The 24,035-nt window shown below is 37.7% G+C and overlaps 1 protein-coding gene across 7 annotated transcripts; it reads right to left on the bottom strand.

Annotated features, from left to right (window-relative positions):
* Positions 1–1,089: 1,089 nt before the first annotated feature.
* On the bottom strand, positions 1,090–22,683 carry LOC122066490 (sodium/pyruvate cotransporter BASS2, chloroplastic-like). Of its 7 annotated transcripts, none has more exons than XR_006136370.1 (9): positions 22,569–22,683; positions 20,496–20,618; positions 20,332–20,352; positions 20,068–20,181; positions 19,872–19,934; positions 7,699–7,826; positions 2,481–2,562; positions 1,455–1,552; positions 1,090–1,375 (listed from the first exon to the last, which is right to left on the bottom strand). XR_006136370.1 is itself a non-coding variant. In XM_042630304.1 (8 exons), exons 2-8 carry the CDS (start codon positions 20,547–20,549, stop codon positions 1,511–1,513), a joined length of 504 nt encoding a protein of 167 aa, XP_042486238.1. In that variant the 5' UTR covers positions 20,550–20,618; positions 22,569–22,683; the 3' UTR covers positions 1,090–1,510. The 7 variants fall into 7 exon arrangements, 5 of the variants coding, with proteins under 5 accessions (XP_042486238.1, XP_042486240.1, XP_042486235.1 ...); XR_006136371.1 differs by having other exon boundaries at positions 1,090–1,311; XM_042630304.1 differs by having other exon boundaries at positions 1,090–1,552.
* Positions 22,684–24,035: the final 1,352 nt, after the last annotated feature.

The following is a 24,035-nucleotide window of genomic DNA, read 5'->3' as shown; positions in this document are numbered from 1 at the left end:
AAGGGCACAGATTCAAAGAAAGTGAGATCATTGGAGAGAAGCCGCTTCTGAGAGGATGGATGGTAGCACTTATATAGCCTTTCATAGAAGGATCATAACCAAGAAAAAGACTATTAAGAGCTTTAGGATCAAGTTTAGTTCGAGAAACTTATTAACATGCACATAGCACACACATCCAAACACTTGGGGAGGAATTGAGAAGGAAGAAAAATATGGGGAGACAGGATTTTTAAGGGAGTTTTGAAACTAAAGATACAAAAAGGCATAAAATTTAGCAGGAAGAACACAGTGAGAGCATCGGACCACAAGGTCTTAGGGGCATGCATAGCAAACAGTATACTCCTAGTGACTTCTAATAAATGGTGAACATAATAAGATGAACAATACCACAATCGGTGAATTTTTTAGGCCCCCCATACATATACTCCCCCCCCCCCTCTATCAAAGCGAACAGTTTGCAGTCTAATATCAAATTGAGTGAAACTATCTGATAGAAATTTTTTTAAAGCATTATAAATATCACTTTTGTGTTTCAATAAGAAGGCCAATGTGGCGCGAGAGTAGTCATCAACGATTGAAAAAATATAGTGATAACCAAATAAAGAAGTGGTGGGAGTAGGTCCCCAAACATCATAATGCACAATATGAAAGGGAGTAGTAGACCGATTACTATGGTAAGTATAATGAGAACGAAATTGTTTAGCATTTACATTGAAAAACTGGGATTTTTTTTTTTCATAACAAAAGAGGGAATTCCTAAATGTTGGTGTCACAGGCTCACAGCATCACAAAACCAGATGTACTGTTTTCACAACACCGAAAAATATAACTGAGATTATTTCAAAAAAAGAAGCCCGGGCCTATGATCTTTCTGGGCATCTCTTCTTTCAATGGAACCCCACCTAATAACCAAATTTGGATTCCTACTTGCAAGGTTACCCACATAAAGAAGCAATAATAAAAAGGAGATCGCAAAAGGACATTTCGCTTCAGTAGTTTCTACCAGATATCACTCTACATTCATCAAGGTATTATTTGTTTTTGAATTATAAATACAGGAGATGGCACTTTTGTAAGACATACAAATCATTGAACGAACTTTGTCAGTCATGATCAGAATAGTTGTTATGAAACGTTTAGAAAAGACAATACCTGCATCCCACATTCAATAGAAATAGTACGGGATGTAGATTCACCAAATGACATCCTTGAAATCCAATAACCAAGAGCAAATGCAGCAGCATGTAGGAGAGCCACAGGGAATATTAGTTGTGTTCCTTGAGCCTTCAATACATCAGAAACTTGCCCAATCTTGTAGGAAACAAGCGATAATCAGTTTCCTTCAATGTAAAGCTAGTGTCACCAAGCCCATGAACTGAGACAGTGGAGCTACCGTTAATACTTCAAAAATAATTCAACTCAAACCAAATTGATCAAATATTTTGTGGACTTACAGGGCTCGCACATAGCAAGGTGGTAAGGTTAACCCCTACCAGCAGAGTGACTGTAATTATTTGTGCAGTGAACTTGGGAAAAAATCCATTTGACAACACTGGCACATAAACCAATTTCACTTTAATATGTACACACATATGTAATAGTCTTCATGATAAGCTATGATTGATGGTGGTGCAATGATGTTTCACTGCAAACTGCTAACGCAATTTTTCTATTAAAACATTTACCTCTGACCTACTTTCACTAGTCAGCTTCAGTCACACCCATAGAGTTTTTTTTTTTTTTTATATATATATATATATAATAACTAGCTCATGAGCCGGCTTGTCTTTGTTTTGCCAGGCTCATTCCAATGCAGTCTGTATCTGGGTTAAGTTCATTCCAGATGTTTTTCCTGCTGATCTAAAGTTTGATTTCACTGAAGCCATTAGCTCCCAGAAAGTTCTCCATTTTAGACATCAACAAAATTAACTGATGGTGTACCACTGTATCAAGTTTGCTTTCCCCCAATCACCTTGCCAGGACCACTTGTCATTTCTTTTTCTACCTTCCGAAAAGAAAGTGATTGGATCTCTTTAATCATCCCATAAGTTGATTCCAAAATGGGTGATATTTAGCCAAACCCAGAGCCCCCTATTAAGAAATTGCTGAACCTCCCCACCCCCATTAAACCTGCATAGGAATTACCAATTTTACAAGAAGAGGGGGGGAGTCCCCATAGGTTGTGATGGGAAGAAGCAAGGCCCTTTGTGCATTCTAACACCCAAAATCTCCCCACACCTGATCTTCTTGGCATACCAAACCACCCCTGTTCTCTGTTTAACCCCTCCTGTTGCTATCCCTAGGTGATATGCTAGGTTGTCACATCCTCATGCCTAGGCACCACATCCACTGTAATGCAATTTGATAGGTTGCTAACTTGCTATTCTGATCTGACTCATTATATATCTTAGGCTCCTCAAACTACAAGTTCAATGTAATTAAAAAAAATCAAGGATAATGAATTGAGTGGCAGTGCTTACAGCTGCATCAACCGGAACAAGTTGACCAGCAAGAAGCTTAGTAAGGAGTGGTGTCATGACAATAGCACTGATGGTAGAACAGCTACAGGCATAACAGCAAATCAGGCGACAGTGAATAGCTTATAAAGAACTTCCAGGGGTCACGTACATAAGAAGTATGAAATCAATGAAAAGGATAAATCTAAGTATATACATATGCAAATGTACATGAACTTACAAAAATATATAAATAGATAAACAGATCATCGTGCTTTATGCCACATAGGCAGAATTGCCTGAAGGATAACTGTCCATGTCAAATTAGCTTGAGTTTATAGACAAATATGAAAGAACAACTGGTATTTATGCTTTTCATCAGGCATATTTTCCTCTAGGTACACGTGGTGCTGAAAATCGAGACATAGTGAGAGGAAAAGCATAAGCATTTAATTATTAACCTCCACCCACATGAAGATTGTTAAAGTGTTTAAGTAAAGCGGGAGGTATTCTTGTCTTTATATTTATGTTTAGTGTCTTTCCCAGACTTTATTATAAATATATGTTATGGCTCAAGGTTCCCCTATTTAGTGAAACTGCATATTAAAGTTCTAACAGATTTTCTCCTCTCTCTCTCTCTCCCAAGTCTCGACTTCTCTTATCCTTTTCTTCTATTCTTTCTTCTTCTTCTCCTTGTCGGTTTGCTTCCTTGTGCAGGTACTAATGTGCTATTGCTTTGATTTGGTACGTGGTATCAGAGCCTTAATCTAACAGAACCTGTGGTACTCTTGTTGGATTGAAGGGTGCCTCAAATTATCTTCTCTGGGCACAAGCTATCAAGGTGCATATTAATGCCAAATATAAACTGGATTATTTGACTTCACTTGCACCTTCTCCTGATGATTAGATGCATAAATAATGGATGCGTGAAAACAATATATTAATTGTCTGGTTATGGAATACCACGGAACCCTCGATAGTTGCTAATGTTGCACACTACTGCCAAAGGTGTCTGGGATGACCTAAGAGGGAGAGTTACTCCCAAGACAAATTTGTCACGTTTTTATAACATGTATGAGAAGATTTTTTTTTCCTTTTAAACAAAGTGGGAAATTTGTAGGAGAATATTATGGGGCACTTAAGGGCATGCGGGAAGATATAATCATTTATCAACCAGTGACTACGCTTGAAATGTTGAAGTCCCAGCGTGCTGAATTCAAGTTGCCAAATTTCTTTCTGAATTAGATCCCGAGTTTCAACTTGTGAAGAGTCAGCTACTAACTAGCGGAAATGTTCCTTATATGAATCAATGAATGAATCCTTTTGTTGCATAAAAAGATTGTTTCTCCTTCTCTTTCCAAATCTGATTCCACCTCTTCAAATAAGAATAGTTCTGCCTTTGTTACTGGTACTGGTAGTAGTGGACGTGGCTCAGACTTTCCTAGTCACGGACATAATTCAAGAGGGAGAGGATATGGTGTTGGAGGTCGTGGAGGACAGCAGAAAAATCAATCTTTACATCAATGCTCTCATTGTGTAAAACTTAACCATACAGTTGACAAGTGTTGGGCTAAGAATGGTGAGCCGGAATGGGCCCAACAACTGCCCAATTCAACAGTATCTGATGGGTGTTCTGATATGGTGTCCTTGAATGATGCCACCTCTGCGCCTCTACATTGGAGCTGGTCCTTTATGTTCTGTGTCTCGTGATGATTATAATCACTTGTTAAACATACTCAGCAACTTGAAGCTTCCACTTCTTCATCCACTACAACTCTTGCCCACACAAGTACTACTGTGCTTCTTGCCTCCTCGCATACAAGTTAGGTTATTGACTTTGGTCCATCAAATCACATGACCGGTAAGTCTGATATACCTTCCTCCTTTCATAAAATAAACCATCCCTCTTGGGTTGTTCTTGCTAATGGTTCCTCTACTCAATTATCTGGTCACGGTAGTCTCTCCCCCTCTTCATCCTTATCATTATCCCTTGTTCTTCATGTACCACAATTGCCATTAAATTTGTTATCCGTCAGTCAACTCAATAAATCTTTAAATTGCTCTATGACATTTTATCCTTCTTATTGTGTCTTCTAGGATCTTCAGACAGGGAAGAAGATTGGTGGAGGGAACGAGAATCTACTGGTGCATCTATTTTGCCTAGTAATGCATCTATTTTTTTACTGGTGTTGGTTAGGTCATTTATCAATCTCCAAGCTCCAACATATGGTTCTTGAATGCAAGTCTACTTCCAGTAGAGAGTGTGAAGCTTGCGAACTTGGCAAACATCACTGTACCAGTTATCCTTCACAGGATGTGTCTATGAGGCCGTATTTATTTTTGTTGGCCCACTCTGATATTTGGGGTCCTTGTCATGTCCAAAGTCAGTCATGTTTATATAGTTCGTTATGTTTGTGGAAGATCATTCCTATTTAACTTGGCTTATTTGTTGAAGGATCATTCAAAGTTTTTATCCATCTATAAATCTCACTATACAACTGAAATAAAAACGCAGTTTGATACATCTATTAAAAATTTTCACTCAGATTATGCTTTAAATACATTTAAGTCGTTATATCTTCTTTTTGCTCTAAACAAAGCATGTTATATTAACTAATTGCTCATATACCCCTTAGTAGAATGGTGTTGTCGAAGGAAAGAACCATCTCTTTCTTTGTTATCTCATATGAATGTACCTAAAAGTTTTTAGGGGGGGGGGCATGTGCTAACTACTTGTCATTTGATTAATCGAATGCCTTATTCCGTTCTTAAATTAAGTCTCCCATGAGTGTAGTTTTCCTTAATTCTTCTTCGTTTTCTTTACCTCGGGATTTTTTGGCTGCACTTGTTTTGTTCATATTTAACGACCTGATTTTGATAAATTCTCTCCTAGGGCAATTAAAATCTTGGATACTTCAGTACCCAAAAGGGTTATCGCTATTATGACCCAGTTACCTGGCAAAAATTTGGAAGTCCTGGCTTAACCCTTCTTTTTAGTGTACAACAATAACTCAACATTATGCCAACTGAATGGGGTCATCTACATGGATCCTTACCCTCCAATCAGCTCTATTCGAATTCATACATGATACAAGGCCTAAGCTACGCATGTCTTACCTCACTAGTTACCACTTCTCCAAGAGTTATTTAAGTCTACCCCTGACTCTTTTAGCACCTTCAATCTGAATCAAATCACTCCTCCGTACTGGAGCACTTAAGACCTCCATTGAATATGTTCATGCCACCTCAAACGAATTTCTCACAGCTTATCATGTATACGAGCTACTCTTAAATCAACTCTAATATGATCATTCCTTACTTTATTCATCCTAGTTTTTTCACATCCATCTCAACTACACTAAGTTTATCTATATGATGCTTCCTAACTACCCCATATTCACACCATACATCATAGTCGGACATCGGTCATATAATTGTCCTATAAAATTTTTCTTTAAGTTTTAAAGGCATACGTCGATCACACAATACTTCAGATGCACTTCTCCACTTCTCCACTTCATCCATCCTATTTTAATTATCTGTGAAACATAATCTTCTATATCACCTTCTTTATTTACGATTGAACCCGAATACCTCACTTTGCGGAATCTTCCTCTCATCAAAATCACCATCTCATCATTTGCACTAGTGTAATTAAAGTTACACACCATATACTTTGTACCCATTATACTTATTTTAGAACCTTTTGATTCTAAATTTGATCTTTATAACTCCCACTTGGCGTTAATCCCTACTTATCCCATCCACCAAAACCATATCATCAGCAAAAAGCATACACTAAGGAACATGATCTTAAATGTCTCAGGTTAAATCACCAATGGTAAATGCAAACAAATAAGGGCTTAAAGCTGATCCTTGATGTAGCCCAATTGTAGTTGGGAATTCACAACCTTGACCCCCCACACCACACTTTTTACACTGGTCCCTGCACTATTATACATATATTTAACTATGTCCACATATTTACTTAAAACACTTCTCATCTCTAGTACTTGCCAAATAAACTCTCTAGAGACTTTATCATAAGCTTTTTCTAGGTCAATAAGACCATATGAGATCCTTCTTGCAATTTCTAGATCTTTCTATGAATCTCCTAATTAAGTAAATAGCTTGTGGATCTTCCTAGCATAAAACCAAGCTTGTTCTCCGTAATAGTAGTTTCTTATCACAGGTGAGTATCAATAACTCCCATAACTTTATAATATGACTCATTAGTTTTATGCCTCATTATTTTTATGCATCTATAGTTAATACAACTCTGAATATCACATTTACTTTTATAAATCGGAACCACAATGCTTCTCCATTCATCTGGAATTTTACTTGTGCTCATAATCTTATGAAGTAGCTTGGTTAGCCAAGACAAACCACATAATGAAGTTGAATGAAGTTTGGTTTTTGTGCCTTTCTTAACTGTGAGATGCCTTGCTGGTTAGTGAGATAGGTTACAGGCCTTGGTCATATCCCTTTTCCCCTTCTTTCTTCCATTAAATCCTTATTTCCTATAAATATTCCTTACTATTACAGGAGTTGTGTTGCTGATATACTATGAGATCTATTGTTTATTAAATCAAGATCAATTGGAGTTCATCATTAGCACCTCCAGACCTTGCGGCAGCCTTTTCTTGAAGTTCTATTGCAGAAAATTCCCTTTCTTTATTTCTCTCAATCTGTCTAGCAGATCTTTTAGATACTTTGGAAAGTTCATCCACTGTTAGCATCCTTTCAACAATCTGAAGTCGAACCCATCCACTGGTTAGTTTTGCAGAAAATTAGTAAGTTATAATTCTGAACCTACTTACTAATTTCAGAATTTTGTCTATATTTCTTAATCTAACCATTGGATCTCAGCCGCACTTTGAGGAGTTGTTCAACCATGTTAGAGGCCTGTTTGACCATGCTTCTAACCTCATCTGAGTTATGCTTTGTCAGATATCAATAGTTTCCAATTCTGGTGCTGCCCAAAGATACCCTGTGGTTCTACCTTGAGAATGGATTCTGTAGTCTGTTGTTTCTGAACCTAGAATCCCATTACAAATTGATAATCATACTGATCAAAAAATTGAACAAACAAAATTTTGAAGTTGTATTGCATATGAAAAAGAAACTGATTATCACAGTAGGATCTTAACAAGCAATTGTGTTTGCAAATCACACTATAGGTTTACTAGAATCTATTCTTCCACCACAAATAGAAGGCACAGGAACAAAGTAAGCTCACGTTGTCATGAGAACTGAGAGTGCCACATTTCCCTTGGATATGTAGGTTGCGACATTTGAGGCCTGACCTCCAGGGCAGCATGAGACTAACATAAGACCAGTTGCAAGAGGAGCACAGAGTTTCAGAGTCTGCAAATCAGAGAGAGAAGAGTTGAGACAGAAACTTCAAAATCCTAGGAGACACAAAAGAAAATACATTATAATTTGAATTGCAGATAGATTTTCATATCAAATACTAGCCTGCTGCTATAATTCCTTTGCTATTGGTATATTTATGATTTATTGGTCAGGATACATACCATGCAATGGCAAGTTTCCTAAGGTAGTGTCTTACTATATTTACATTCAACAGGTGTTTCTGCTCACAAAAGCATATGCAATTTATGTTGAGAATAGAATTATATATTGTCATAATAATGGATTATTGTTTAATGGGTTTTAGGGTTGTTATCCAAACGGACCCTTAAGAACTTTAGGGTTTTATTTCATTATAAATAGAGGGGATTGTGTCCATTATTTGACACGATTCATATTTTTCCCAATTCAACATGGTATCAGAGCCTCTCTAAACCCTAACCCTTCTTTTCTTCCTCTCTAAACCCTAACCCTAACTCTCTCTCTCTCTCTCTCTCTCTCTCTCTCTCTCTGAACACCGCCACCACCGCCTAGCATCTTTCCACCGACCATCACCACTGCTAGCCACCGACCACCACCGCCGCAGCCTCTTATTGCTAGCCTCCGAGGCCTCTTACCTCTAGCCGTCATGCGCTTCTGCCTCTCTCACCTCTCTCTCTCTCTTTCTCTCGCTATTCTCTAGCTCTCCCTCCTTTTTTCCTTCTACAGGGCTCTTTTCTTTTCTATTTTGGTTCCCTTAGAGTTTTCCCCTAGGTGGTGAGTGTCTTCCCATAGGGAGCCATCTCCTAGTATGGAACTCTAGTTCTTACCTAGATCTGTATAACGAAATAGATCTGGACATTTTTTTTTTATAGCTTTTGATTGCTCTTGGGTTCAACACTTATGGCATCTAAAGACTCTGACACATCGGTTCCCTAGGAGGGAGGGAGTCGTCCCCCTAATAGCGACTACCCTACCTTCCCTACTAGCTCCATCAAGTTGGATGGGAGCAAGTGAGCAACTATCTGATGTGGTCTTATTCCTACCACCTGCTTATTGCTGGCCAAGGTTATGCCGAACTTCTTATAGGTACTTTTGTACACCCTACAACTGCTGGTACCCCTCAAGACAAATGGGACCCTGCCAAATGTCTGGTAATGTCCTATCTTATCAACTCTATAGCCCCTTCCATTGCTAGATCATATTTGTTGCTTGATTCTACTGCTCTTATCTGGAAAGTTGTGAAAGAAACGTATTCTCAAGTGGGCAAAAGTGCCCAGCGTTTTGAATTGAGAAAGAAACTTCATAGGACTACTCAGAATGACCTTACAATTTCCCAATACTATTATGAACTGCAAGGAATGGGAATAAAATTGATTACTATGAGACCGATCAGCCTATCTGTGCTACTAATGTTGTAGGTTTTAAAAAACGTGAATAAGAGCTCTGCGTCTATGATTTCCTTGTAGGTCTAAACATGGAATTTGATCAGATTCGAGCAAATGTGCTTAATTGTGATCACTTCCCCACCCTTGACCAGGCCTTTTCTCTGATTCATGCAGAAGAAAAACGTATCTGAGATGCTTCAGCCTATTTCTCAGGATCGCTTTGGCCTAATCTCTGCACGGGGTTCTATTGGCCAACCTGTTGTGCTAGTACTTAAACCATTGCTCCTTCCTCCACAGACATGTCTGTTGTCAAGTGTGACTATTGTGGTAAGGAGCGCCATACTAGGGAGACTTGTTGGAAGCTCCATGGGCTCCCAAACAATTCTCATGGGTGTAACCAGGGTCATGGAAAAAACACTTAGGATAATCAATCTGGGACAGTAAACAACTCTGACTGCCCCAGTACCACAGGATCCTCCTTCTCTAACGATGAAATGGTTATGCTTCGTCAAATGATGACTCATATGGGATCCTCCTCTGCCACTACTGCTTCCTCCCTACCAGCCGCCTTTGCCTCCCACTCTGCTTAGTTAGGTACTGTTTTTTGTGGTCATAGTGCTTCAGTTCCTTCCCATAATTGGATTATTAACTTTGGGGCTACTGATCACATGACCAGGTTGCCCACTTCTTTTTTTACACACTATCCATCCTCAAGTAAAACAAATGTTCAAGTTTTTGATGGGCCTATATCGCCTATTGTAGGGATAGGTACCAGTCAGTGCTCATCCACCTTGTTCCTCTCTTCTGTTTTGCATGTTCCTCTGTTTTCTACTAATATGTTGTCAATTGGTAGTATTACTAAGGATCTCAACTATAAAGTCCTACTCATTGTGTGTTTTAGGACTTGGTGACGAGAGCAAAAATTGGCAGTGGTAGAAGGAGTGGTGGTCTCTATTACCTAGATAGTGGATCTACACATGATCATCATACAGCTTCAACGATAGCCTTATCAAAGCTTCACAGTTGGCATCGCCATTTAGGACACCCTCCCTAGGGGACTTTATTTAGATTATTTCTTGCTTTAGTTAAACAGTGTAATCATAACCAATTTACTTGTGATACTTGCATTTTTGCAAAACAGGCTTAGAATGTTTATCTTATTTCATCACAAAAGCATTGTTCCTTTTTCTGTGATCTATTTTGATGTTTAGGGCCTAGCCCAGCCCATCGTGTGATATAGATGGTTTGTTACATTTATTGATTGCCATACTCGTTTTACTTAGGTTTATTTGTTGCATCATAAGAAGAAGGTATTTAATTGTTTCAAGGCATTCCATTGCAAGGTTAGAACTTACTATGATGCTAAGGCCCAAATCTTGTAGTTTGATGACGGCAGGGAATACATGGAGGGTTCTTTTCAGTCCTACCTTGTAGACCATATGATTGTTCTTTAGACCAGTTGTGTGGTTACACCAGAACATAATGGGTTAAAGAACGTAAGAACAAACATTCGTTGGAGGTCGCTCATTCCCTTATGTTTGAGATGCATATTCTACTGCGTATCTTATCAATAGGATGACATCATGTATGCTGGAGTTTCGATGTCCTGTAGAGATGCTTTGTGGTGATCGAAGCTTTATTGTTCCTTCTAAGGTATTCAGATCTATTTGCTTTGTTCGGAATCATCATGTGCAGATCAAGCTTGACCCTAGGGGTCTCCGGTGTATCTTTATAGGATATTCTCCAACTCAGATGGGCTACAAGTGTTATCACCAACCTTCCAGGGATTTTTTTTTTTATGGATATGATCTTCTATGAGACTGAGGCATATTACTCACCTTTTCAAGGGGAGTGATGCAGCATTGAAGACCTACACAAGCAGGAAGAAGAGGGATAATAGAGGGTCGACCATAGTGGCTAGTGTGTGTCGACTAGGTCCAGATTTTAAGCCCATGGTTTGGGCATTGATGGGGTTTTTAGTTTCTATAATTAGTTTCTAATTTCAGTCTTTAGTTAGTTTCTAATTCCAGTATTTTATTTTCCTAGTTTCTATTTCCAGATTTGGAAACTAGAGGACTTGCTTTTATTTAGCTTCTATTATTGTAAACCCCCATCATTATTATAAATAAAGGAGGGATCTCTCTATAGCCCATAATTTGAGGAATGAAAAAAGCTTGCTGCTGTTTGCTCTTTGAGTTTGCTTTGTGTGTGATGAAAGTGATGGACTGGTGTGGGTTGACCAGGTCCAGATTTTAGGCCCACGGTTTGGGCATTGATGGGGTTGTTAGCTTCTATAATTAGTTTCTAATTTCAGTCATTAATTGGTTTCTAATTTCAGTCTTTAGTTAGTTTCTAATTCCAGTATTTTATTTTTGTTAAGTTTGTCTCAAATTCTCGACCTGTTTTGAAGATTGACCTACTTCGACATATTTTGGTGGCGACCCGAATGAGAAGTTTTCTAAGATCTGTGATGGAAGCAAAGGGGTTAGGCCAATAGGCCCAAGCCCAGAGTCCATCACTAATCTCGTATGGGACTGTGGGGGCATAGCCCCCACGGTATGGTTCGACTGCGACCCGATGGGTTGACCCGAGACTTGGAGTATATATAATGTACTGTTGTCTTGTTGAGAAAGTCATTGTATTTTGGGGGTTTATCGAGCTAGGGTTTCAGGGCGAGTTTTTATCGCCGCTGCTTGGGTGTAATCTCTCTTTTGCATAGTGAAACATCTTCCTCTTCGCCTGAGGACGTAGCACACCACACTGGTGTGTGAACCTCGTTAAATCTCTGTGTTGTGTGGATCTTTTTTCTATTTATTTTTGTATTTCTTTGTGTTTGATCTAACAATTTTTCTAGTTTCTATTTCTAGATTTGGAAACTAGAGAACTTTCTTTTATTTAGCTTCTATTATTGTAAACCCCCCATCATTATTATAAATAAAGGAGGGCTCTCTCTATATAGCCCATGATTTGATGAATGAAAAAAGCTTGCTGCTGTTTGCTCTTTGAGTTTGCTTTGTGTGTGATCACAGTGATGGACTGGTGTTTGATCCCGTGACTCTTTGCAGCGTGAAGTCCAAGAGGTCTCTTCTATCTATTTTCTCTCATCTCACCTAAGATATTCAAGGGGTTAAACTGCTGGTCTGCTGCTACAGGTATTTAGCTCTATTCTCTTATCAGTTCTGTCCAGGCGATAGGCTTCCTGGGAAGGAATTTCAACTTCTGTTCTGGCTCAACCCCTGGTCACTTTTGGCTGATTTTTTTACTAGAGGTTACCCTCATCCAAAGAGGAACTCGACCTAGTTCTGAGCCCCATCTGGTCTGTGGTTAGTGGGTTATTAGAAATCTCTGATTTCTTGTCCTGTAGTGGTTTTACCAGAGTAGAACCAGAATCGATTGTCTAAGCAGTCCTATTCTGTTTCTGTAAAGTCTACTGTTGATTTGAAACTGTTAGTATTCCAATACCACTGCTGGTTTATTCCTATCTGACCAATACTGATCTGTTCTAAGTAGTACTGGATGTTGAATTCGATAGCTGCTGGTTTGCTTTTATTGTCTGTGGTCTGATTTATGAGTTTGTATTGGTTGGTTCTGGTTGTTCTTTGATTAAAAGTTCCTACAGTTGAGACTTGGTTTGACTCCCTATCCTAGTCTACATTAGGGAGTCTTCTAGATGTGAAGAGGTTCTGTTGATTCCTTCATTTGATGGTCCTTCATTTCTTTCCTTATATTTGACTAAAGGAATTGAGGGAAAACCAATGATACTGGTGTGACTGGGTTTATAGAAGAACCCCTGGATACTCGTGTAACTAGGATTGTAGAGGAACCTATACAGGAGGAGACACTTGTGCAAGGAAAGCCACTTGTTCAGTAGAAGTTACAGGTTCCTGATCAAGAGTTACAAGTGTTTTCTCGCAAGAAAAGGAAAACTGACACCATCACTTGCACTACTATTACTTCACAACTGCCCCTAATCTTCCAGGTATCCATTTTCCTCTTACTTGTGATCAGTCCCTTGATGTCCCTAATACTCGTAGCCTCGTAGGTATGGAAATAGGACTTGTACTCAACATCCTATTTTAAATTTTGTGTCATATAATGCTCTATTTCCTTCCTATCGTGCTTTTGTGTCTTCCTTGTCTTCTATTTCTATTCCTCAGACCTGGCAAGAGGCAATTGCAGAACCTAGATGGAAGGATGCAATGAATGAGGAGATGGTGGCTCTTTATAAAAATGGTGTAAGGACTTGGTCACCCTTCCACTATAGAAGCGTCCAACAAGTTGTAAGTTGGTGTTTACAGTCAAACAAAATGGAGATGAGACTATAGACATATACATAGCAAGGTTGTTTGCTAAAGGTTCACTCAGACATATGGGATTGATTACCAGGAGACCTTCGCCCATGTTGCAAGGATGAGCACAGTCAGGGTTATTATATCTTGTGCAGTGAACTTTTGCTGGGAGCTACAGTAGTTGATTGTCAAGAATGCGTTTCTTCATAGCGAGCTGATTGATGATGTGTATATGGATGTCCTACCTAAGGATTAAAGTATCGGTATCGATCGCCATGTCAGTCGGCTAAATTTAAGATACATATCAGAGGGTATCGTATCGTATCGCATCGGAGATATGCTAAATTTCAAAGATTAAAGTATCAGTATCGGTCGTTGTATCGGTTGGGTGAATTCAAGATACATATCAAAGAGTATCATATCGGTATTGGAGATATTTTAAACCATGGTCCTACCAGGTTATTCCAGCTCAGAAACTCAAGGGAAGATGTGCAAACTGAAAAGGGCATTATATGGTTTGAAGCAATCTCCAAGGGCTTGGTTTGGTCGGTTCCAAAAAGCTATGATAGTAGTTGGTTTTGCTCAGAGTGATGCTAGTCACACCATATTCATTAAGAGGGTGGAGGATCTAGTTACCATTTTATTTTCTATATGGATGACACTGTCATTATTGGAGAAGATACCAATGAGATCTCTAAGCTAAAGGCCTATCTTGGTAAGGAATTTGAGATTAAGGACCTTGGGAGGCTAAAGTACTTTCTTAGGATTGAGGTGGCTTGATCTAATAAGGGTATTGTTCTGCCCCAGCGAAAATGCACCTTGGATCTTCTTTTATAGACTGACATGTTAAGGTGTAAGCCTTTAGATACTCCTATTGAAGCAAATTCCCATCTCAAGAACAAGGAAGTTGAACCTGTCGATAAGGGTCGATATCAGAGGTTAGTTGAGAGACTCATCTACTTGTCTCACACTCGACCAGACAACTCATGCAGTTAGCCTTGTGAGTCAGTATACGCATGATCCTTATTCCTCTCACATGGAAGTTGTGTTTCGTATTCTTCGGTATTTGAAGACTGCTCTAGGGAATGAAATCTTATTCTCCCCTTCAAAACACATGATAGTAGATGCATATATGATGTTGATTGGGCAGGTTCTCCAGATGATTGTCAATCTACTTCAGGCTATTGTGCATTTGTTGGTGGCAACATGGTTACATGGCGTAGTAAGAAGTAAGAAGTTGTTGCCAAGTCTAGTACTAAAGTTAAGTTCTGTGCAATGGCTCATGGTGTTTGTGTATTGTTGTGGCTTAGAGGTCTTCAAGACTTGGGGGTGCCTGTTCAAATGCCTATGATATTATATTGTGACAATAAGTCTGTCATCTGTAATGCTCATAATCCAATTCAACATACTAAGCATGGCGAGATTGATAGGAATTTCATCAAGGAGAAGTTGGAGCAAGGGATTATATGCCTTCCTTTTGTGCGAAGTGAAGAGCAGTTAGCTAATATACTCACAAATGATCATAGTAGCAAAGTTTTTTATTCTATTTTGTGCAATTTGGGCATGTGTGATATCCATGCACCAACTTGAGGGGTAGTGTTGTAACAATTGTTTAATGGGTTTTAGGGTTGTTATTCAAATGGACCCTTAAGCCCTTTAGGGTTTTATTTCATTATAAATAGAGAGGCTTGTCTATTATTTGACACAAGTCATATTTCTCCAATTCAAAAAAAAATATATATATATATATATATATAATCATTGTCAATACTCACCAGAACAACATTAGAGAGAATTTTTAGTTTTCAGGAAATTGTAAGTTTGTAACTAGTTGAGGAACATTGAAAGGATACCATATGAAGAAGAGAAAATAAATTAAGCTAAATAAATAAGGGCTGCCAAATGTAATAAAAATGAAAATGTTAATGCAGGAAATAAGAAATTGGTCCATCACCATTGATAAGCACCACTAAATAGTGAAATCCTTATGTGAGAACATGATGCCTTAAGATTGTGAGTTTATGTAACTTGGTTTTCCCTTCAGTGGCTGTGGTCCTCAAGGGATCACATATGCCTAAAGATATTGAACACTCTGTTAGAGATTATGTAATAAGGGTAGTTTGGGCACTAGTTTAGTATCTTAATGTTTTATGTTGTAATTTTTCCTTTTTTACCTTTTACCTACCAAAGGAGGTGTATGTAATTTCTTCTTCATACTAGTGAATCAAATAGGGGAGAGGAATCTTACTCTCCCACATTCAGTTGCCATCTCCTTCTCTTCTATTCTCTTCTCCTCTTCTTCTCTTTTTCACCTCTGACCTTCTCTCCTCTCTTGAGTAGATCCTTACACCATTTCCAACTCACTCATCATAGGTCTATGCAGATATTGCAATCATTAAGAGAAGTATGGATGAAGAAGCATATTTTAGCATTGGCAATCATGTCAAATTGTCTCCTTCTGAAGAAAGCTGTGAAAATAAAAGTTGGTGGGACTATCTATATCCATAGATCATTCCAAGAGAAGCACACTCTTTTACTGCTTTGATGGACAAGAAACCAAAATTTCTCACTTCCACCTATTCTTATATTAAATTCCAAACCAGTCTTGACTGCTCCTGATGTAGTTATGCCTCAGATCTGGTTCTGTTTTGTCCTATCGAACCAGCTCCATCCCTTCTCCATTGAGCAGCTGGTTTCCCCATTATTATTGTCTTCAAGTGAAGCTAGAAGACCAGCTAGCTGTGCAATCAATTGGAGATATTTCAGCCTCCTAGAAGCCCCAGTACTGCCCATCAAATTCAGCAGAGAAGAATGGATTTTTTTTCCACTATTATTGTCTTGTCCAGCAAGGGAAATCCCCTCAATCAATTCTACCTTGAAGAGCTTTTGTCTATATTTGAAAGACTTGGACTACAAGTAAAAGGGAGGGTCGATTCCAGCATTAGAAGAGATTTTAGTTTCTCTTTTATTCCCTTAGAATAGTTTACTTTTATTGATTTTTTGTTAACAAAGTAGTTATTAGTTTATTTTCTTGTCAAATAAGTTAGTTTAGGAAGTTTCTTATTCATTAAGTTGGGAGTTTCTATTTCTAAGCTTTCCTTTTACTTGTTCTTTCGTTCTTTGTTAGTTATTTTCTTTTTTTTGTTATTTCCTTTTGTAATAAGGCTTTGTAAGGCTATATAATAGACCAATCAATTGTAATAGAAGTTAAGTTTAATAAAATTGTGAGTTTTACTCCATGCTTGAGAGAGTCAAAAGCTGAGAGGGTGAGATCCCAACCCAAACCCCCCATTCTTCTTATCCTTCTCTTCCTTCCTACAAATTCTGTTTCTTCTTTATTTCTTTATTTCTTTTAAAGGTTGTTATTCAGTTTTAAATTTCAGTTACTGATATTGGTTCAAGCTGCGACAGCAACAAGGGAGAGTTTCTTGGGTTGGGAATCGATTCCCCTATCAGCCAGCACTGTAGTCAATCCTTGGCAGGCCTTTGAGGTTTTGTTTAAGCACTCAAGATAAGCCTTCGACCAAGAGATAAGGGCCATTCAAGACCTGCTACTGTTTCCGTTGACTGTTATCTGGGTGGCTTTCAAGGCTTGCAACAGTCCTATCCTCAGCCCCTTTTCTGGCAACTTCCAGACCACTTCTCTCCAACCTTCAATCCATCAAGGCTGATATTTTGAGGACAATTCAAGCCCTACCTGAAGGAGATTCAACCAGTACAAATTGACCAGCAGACACTTGCAGCCTCAGTTCTTGGAGATTTTCCAGAAGTTTCCTTTTTTCTTACCCTGATCAAGAACCTCCAGATCTCAGCAACCTGTCATCAGATCAGGCCCAATTTCTTGGAGCTTAACAAGGTCATCATACTTCACCTTCGATCACAGTTGCAGCCCCATCTGGTCAGTTTAATGGTGGTTCTTGAAATTCACCAATTTGACCTAACTTCAAGATCTGAAGTAATTGTTCTGTGCAGAATTTTGGTCTGATAGTTTTGGGTTTGTTTCCTCATAAACCCTAGATTCAACTGGGATTTGAGCCCCAATTGTGGGTTAATTATTTGAGTTCTGATTACTACCATATTGTTCTCAGATCTATGACCCATCAGCTAGGGTGTAATGTTCTGGTTTGCTGTTCCTTTGTGTGGGCATTTTCTTATTGTTTTGGAGTGATGCATTGATCCTGCCTAGGGTTAGGTTGTTGGGACCCAACCTTACATCAGCTCCAACTGTTGTTATATACTTCAAAATTTATTTGAAAAAGCGGGGCTGTTTGAACAATAAGTCAATAACTCATGAAAAACAAGAGATGACCCTATACATGTCGGCCATATGATTGAGATGGGCCACCAAATTTAACTTGTGTCTCATCCAAAGAATTCCCTATCTAGCAAAAAGTCAAAATGCCAAATCATCTTTTCCATATGGCAAAACATAATGAGCATGTGGGAAGATTATAACAGGACAGTACGAACCTGCTAGAATCAGTAAGGGTAATTTAGGCACATGCCCATTATGTTGTGATGTGTTTTTCCTGTTTTACCTTTTAGCTCCCTTGCCTATCTTATATAGATGGGGGGGTAAGGATCTAATTTCCTTTCTCTAGGCTACGTGAACCAATATAGGGAGAGCAGAGTATTCTCTCCCATATGTTCTACTGCCATCTCCTTCCTCTTCTTCTTCTCATCTTCATTCTTCTCCTTCTTCCTTCTTTCATCTTCTTCCTTCTTCCTTGTTCCCTTGTAACTCTTGAACTCCAACTGAACCTCCTTAAAAATCCTCTTACTTTACAGTAAATCTGTCCCAGTTATTTTCAATATTTTGCAATGCAGCAATGAACGAGAGAAAATGTAATGATGTCATTAAAAAATAATTGAATGGTTTGTCCATTTGAAAACAATTTGGGACAGACGAAAAGAAGGAAAAAGGAAAGTCATTCTGGGATAGGGGGAGTCAAATGCAATCTTTAGAAGAACGAGAAGAGGAAGTAAGAGAGTAATAGCCAAGAGATGACTTCCTATATGGATGTCTTACTGAATATCTGCACTTGTGGTTTTTCCAACAAATGAAACAATATTCTTGGCAGAAATTAAGAAAGAAAAACCATATATAACAAATTTAATACAAATAATCTATCCTGACTATCTGAAATTTCCATGATGAAATAGTTAGTGTTAATGTTATTGTCATCAAAAATTATCCACACTGGTATAGGGGGTTTGAACCAGGCGCACAAAATAAGATAAAACCCATTGATTTAATACCTTCTACAAGATTATATATTGAAAGAAAGAGGAAAGGCTTTGAATTATGTCTAGCATGTACATGATCAAAAAATGAAGTTTATTCAATAAACTTTATCGAATCCTGAACTTTAATTAAAAGGGATTTTCTTATTGACACACTTAAGGTGTCAAATAATTTGTAACCCTACTTTTTGCATTTTTTTTTATAACCCACCTGTTCTTAATGAGTGTAAATCATGTCATTTCATATGTATACTCGAATTATGTGGTAAGAAAATAACAGATTTTGATAATGACATGATGATAAGTCAATTTCATATTATTTTGAATACACTTTTTTACCCTTAACTAAGAAAAACTTTGGGAATAAGACAAGCAGCAATCAAAAGAAGGTTGCAAGTTCTAAATACACTTATATTCTATAGAGGTGTCATTTAGACAGTCCCTATTTAAATAAAAAATAAAAATAAATAAAAAAATAAAAAAAAAGAAGAAGAAGAAGAAGAAGTTACTAGAACTAAATAGGAAAATAATACTTTTCAAATAAAAGAACTTTGACCAGAATCTAAAACTTGAAAAAGGATATTATTCTGTAAATGTAAATTAAATTTAGAGTGAACTTCAGTAGTTATAACAAAAAATCCAAGGTTTGCAAAGACTTATTTTGTACCTTCTCATATATTACCAACCTTAAAATAAAACATAACTCCCTCAGACCCCACCATATCAAAAAATACAAAAAATTATGCTTTATAATTTATGGAATTCGACACACCTTCTTGTCAATAGTGGTACAAAACTCTTAGGAGATTGTAACAATCAACATATCAATATACAACAACAAAATATAAGACCTTATCCCAACTTAATGGGTTCGGCTACATGGAGATTCCAAGTAAGGACGAGCACAAGGATCCATGCAAAAAGATTGACGAGTTATGGCTAATTATAATAAGTGCCGGCTGTCAACCTGACACACCACTACAGATCAGCCACAGGCTTATAACGAAAAGAAATTTCATTTTCACAACTTTGACTAATAACTAGGTCTAACACATTTCAGGGTCAGGGCAGAGAGATAGAGGGAGGTTGGGGGAAAAGTAAAGAGAGAGGAAATGCCAAACAAGTAGATGCAGCCATACCATTGCAATAAAGAAGCCTAACACCGACTTGATTAAATACTGAGCAAGAAATCCTACTCCCACCTGCAAGTGTAAGAATTAACTAGTTCTCAAATAGATAAAACGAAATTGAGTTTGGAAAGCATTAATCAATGATCAAATAGCTTAAATACCAGGATAATCCCCAACAATCTACAAAAATATGAAGGCTTCTTACAGTCCATGGGTTCCGTAGACAACGTCTGAAATCTTCAAATGTCAATGTCAATCCCATGGAAAGCATGACGAAGCCCAATCCTACAGTGAAAAGGTCTGTTTGCAACCAAGTAACCTGTAGGAGCACGAAAACACGTAATTCAGCAACCTGGATGTTGGAACTAATGTGGATTGTGAGCTTGGAATTTTATTAACCATTTCAACCAGATGTCCAAGTCAAAGTCGAACCATAATCAAATCTGCAGAGATAGACAAGTAATATTACCGCAGATGGTTTGTACATAACCTGCCAGAATAACACATAAAGATTCAGAAAAGTTGAAACATTGAGTAATAAAAACTGAACAATGTAAAGAAAAATATTTTTCTAAAAATGACAAAAGACAGGAATTGCATCCAAGGACTTTCAGATGAATGTGTAAAACATACCCACACAGGAAAAAGAGTTGTTAATGTTTCAATTATAGTCTCATACTGGCTCATTTCACTGGGCTGCTACTTGGAACATTCGTAGATGCATTATCTACTGCTTTGCATAAAACTTGTTGGCAACTGCAGATATCAGAGAGTTATTTGGCAAATGGAAGGTCACCAATGGTGTATATGTGAATATTAAAATAGAAACCACAATTCAATTTCTGATAAACAAAGATTGAATACATCGATCATGAAAAAGCATACATAAGATCAATCTAGCCTCCGCCACTATTTAAGAACTTAGAAGATAAGGAAAATGCTTCAATAGCAACTATATTTCCCCTATAAAGAGTTAATCTTGAATAGTGGATAACTTATTCATGAAAAAGATGAGCCAAGTATATAAGTAGCTTAAAGCCTGAAACAAGACAAGGCAGCCAATCCAAAGGCAACGGTACACTTTGAACAGAAAGTGAAGGCCCTCCAACCATCTTAATCTAGTAAACACACCCCTAGAAAGGTCATTAGACGAATTAGTCAACCAGGGGCCAGGCCTCAAGTAGAAGAGATATTCAACTTGGATTTGAAGATAAACACCATTCTCATGAAATTCATTATCCCCAAGAGCGCAGTTGAGACCAACAACTGAAAACAATGGATTGATTCTCAACTAAATCCATATCAAAGGGGGAAGATAATTTTAATCCTTGACAAAGTCCAAAGACTCTGCTCTAGTAGCAATCTCCTCAGGAACTTTCACTCAAATAAGCAAAAATAACAAACTCCTGAACATCCAACAAATTGTAGAGGTTCATGGTGCCACATTGAAAACATATGAAAATTATGGACTGAAGGAGTTCAAATTACAAGCTGATCAAGAACAAAAGATCTTGATAGGACAGTCACTGGATCTGGGCAACTCAACTAATGTCTCATGATAGATATTCAAGCTTAAAACATCCTATAGAGAAGCCAGTTTTCAATTCTTAAACTAATGTATAGCTTAAGAATTAGAGTGAAAGCAAGCCAAACACTGCTAGGAGTTTGTCCTATACTCTACAAATGACAGCTACAACCACCCACTGAACTGCATTTCCAAACCAGTGGAGAAAGAAACAGAAGAAGTCTTTCCATGCAACACAATATACTTCAACTGCCACATAATAAGAATATTAGTAGTTGGCCCTCTTTTCTTATTAAGTCCACAAATATTTGATACCTGGATGAATCCGTATAGAAGATAACAGCATACCTGACAGAGGTTAATTAATAAGTTTGAGCATGGTAAAACCAGAAACCTGGTTTAAGACCCATCTTCACCCACTAACTCCCCTTTCAAGGGAAAAAAATATTTACACATATGTAAGTCCTTTGAATAGTGTAGAAACCCTTCCTAAACAAGGACATTTCACCTTTCTGGAGGCAGAATCATGCAAGCTATCCCTTGGTTCTTCATAAGCTTAACATTCCTTCTCTAATTTGTCATTTCTGCTTATTCCTACTTTCTGATTTAGTGAAAATATGCATGCCTCATCGTTGATCCTCAAAGACTAAAATCAACCTCTCTTTACCTTCCAAATTGACATGATCCTTTGGACAGTTAACAACCAGTACATACCACTGAGCAGAGACATACAATCCCAATACCAGGAAGAATCTTCCATTATCTAAACTTATAACTGTATCATATGTAAGATAATAAATGTATATACCATGCAATACTGTCCTTCTGTCTCCACTGAAACTTTTTTTACTCATTCTACAGAGACTCCTTCAACATCCAACTGCATACAATATCTTATTTTTTGCATGACTGTGTTGATGTTGAGTGGAAAAGTCTTCCAAGAAGTAAGATTGATCGGATTGCAATATTTTAACTCATTAAAAACAAAGGTTACACAGATTCATTTGGCGATTATAGCACCTTCTGTTGCCTCGAATTTCCTAAAGTTTATCACCAGAATAACAAACACATTAGTTCTACCTCATTATCCAGCCAATCAGGTCCCAGAGGTTCTTAGCATTAATAAACCAGAAACAAATCAACATACATGTCGAAATCAGGATACCCATTTCCAAACTTACAGAGAAATTGGAAGAATTGAGGAACGGGAAGATGCTGCAACGATGTGTCTCTGCGCAGGGCTTAGGATAGCCCAATCTCTTCTATTATATGACACTAAATTGCCACATTTCTTGCCTGCTTGAGTCAAATTGAACAGCGTGAGGATGCAAAACAAACAAATGATTACATCCAAAACAATCCTCAGAACACAAAAACACGTAAACAGGTAGAAACCAGAGTTAACAGTGGTAGAAAGATCAGATACCGATAAACACAATAGACCAGTATTGTTCTTTAGCAGAAAGGCACATACCCAGATGGGTTTGAAGTCGTTCGACACTTGAGCAGGAGCTTCTTCTATGAAGGCTATCATATGTCCTCAACTTAGTATCTTTCTTAACGAATCTGGATATGGAGGCCATTGAAGAAGCCATGACAAGAACAAGAAGAAGAAGCACCTGTCAAAAAAAAAAAAAAAAAAAAAAAAAGAAAGAAAGGAGAAGAAGAAATCATGAATTCATTGCGCAGAGGAGGGAGTGACTGTGACAGTAAGAAGCTCCCCAGGATCTGAAGCAATTTGTAAAAACCACACATAAAAAGCCTCATCCAAATGCCAACATCATCCCCCATGACTTTGACTATTCTTGAAGCTCGCCTTGTAAATCCTATAAATTTGAATCAGGAAGAAGCCAAAGATATTTTGGTGTTTTTTAATCCAAAGACTTGTATATCTGTTAAGTTTGGAAAAATCTTGTTGTGAGTTGTGAGTCTTGTGACTAAGCTTGGTTATAATAAGATTGTATTTTTTTGCTTTTTTAGTATAAATTTTTTTTTTCTTTCATCAAGGGTAAATCTTATAATTTCATCTTTTTTTTTTTTAACCATGGTATCCAAGCCAGCTTATTAAATAAATTATTTCACATAAAAATTATATTAAATCTCTTTACATTAAATACTATATTAAGTAACTTTTAGGGTTTATTTACTATGTTAAATAACTTTTAGATAATAAACCAGTGGCAAGTGGAAGAAGTTTACAACTTACTTCACCACTTCGGTGACCTTAATGTTGGGAAAGTTACACCTCCCCGCTTTCCTATAATTTGCCGAAATTACACATGGATCTAAAGATTTGAACGAATTACACTTCACTCCCCTATACTTTTTAAGATTCTTACAATTGGGTCCAATCCGTTAGTCACCATCAAATTAGGCCTGTTAGTTGGTGATGTCAGCTTACATGATACCTTCTAATACCAAAAATGCCCTTATAGGTACATGAAGTGACCAATATACCCTTCCATTGAAACAATCAAAAGAGGGCTTTTTCATTCAAACCTTTACTCTTCTTCCACCTACATCTTCTGCAACTGCTTAATTCTTCTCAACCCTACTCCCTCATCCTTCAACCTGCTGCCCTTTCAAAGTTGAGAAGATCAGGGAAGACAATCACATAGAGCACCACATAAATTGCGCGGGGGGGGGGG

The sequence above is a fragment of the Macadamia integrifolia genome, unplaced genomic scaffold (genome assembly GCF_013358625.1).
Source record: "Macadamia integrifolia cultivar HAES 741 unplaced genomic scaffold, SCU_Mint_v3 scaffold2417, whole genome shotgun sequence".
In the NCBI taxonomy this organism is placed as follows: Eukaryota; Viridiplantae; Streptophyta; class Magnoliopsida; order Proteales; family Proteaceae; genus Macadamia; species Macadamia integrifolia.
This window is presented reverse-complemented; position numbering and strand designations above follow the sequence as displayed.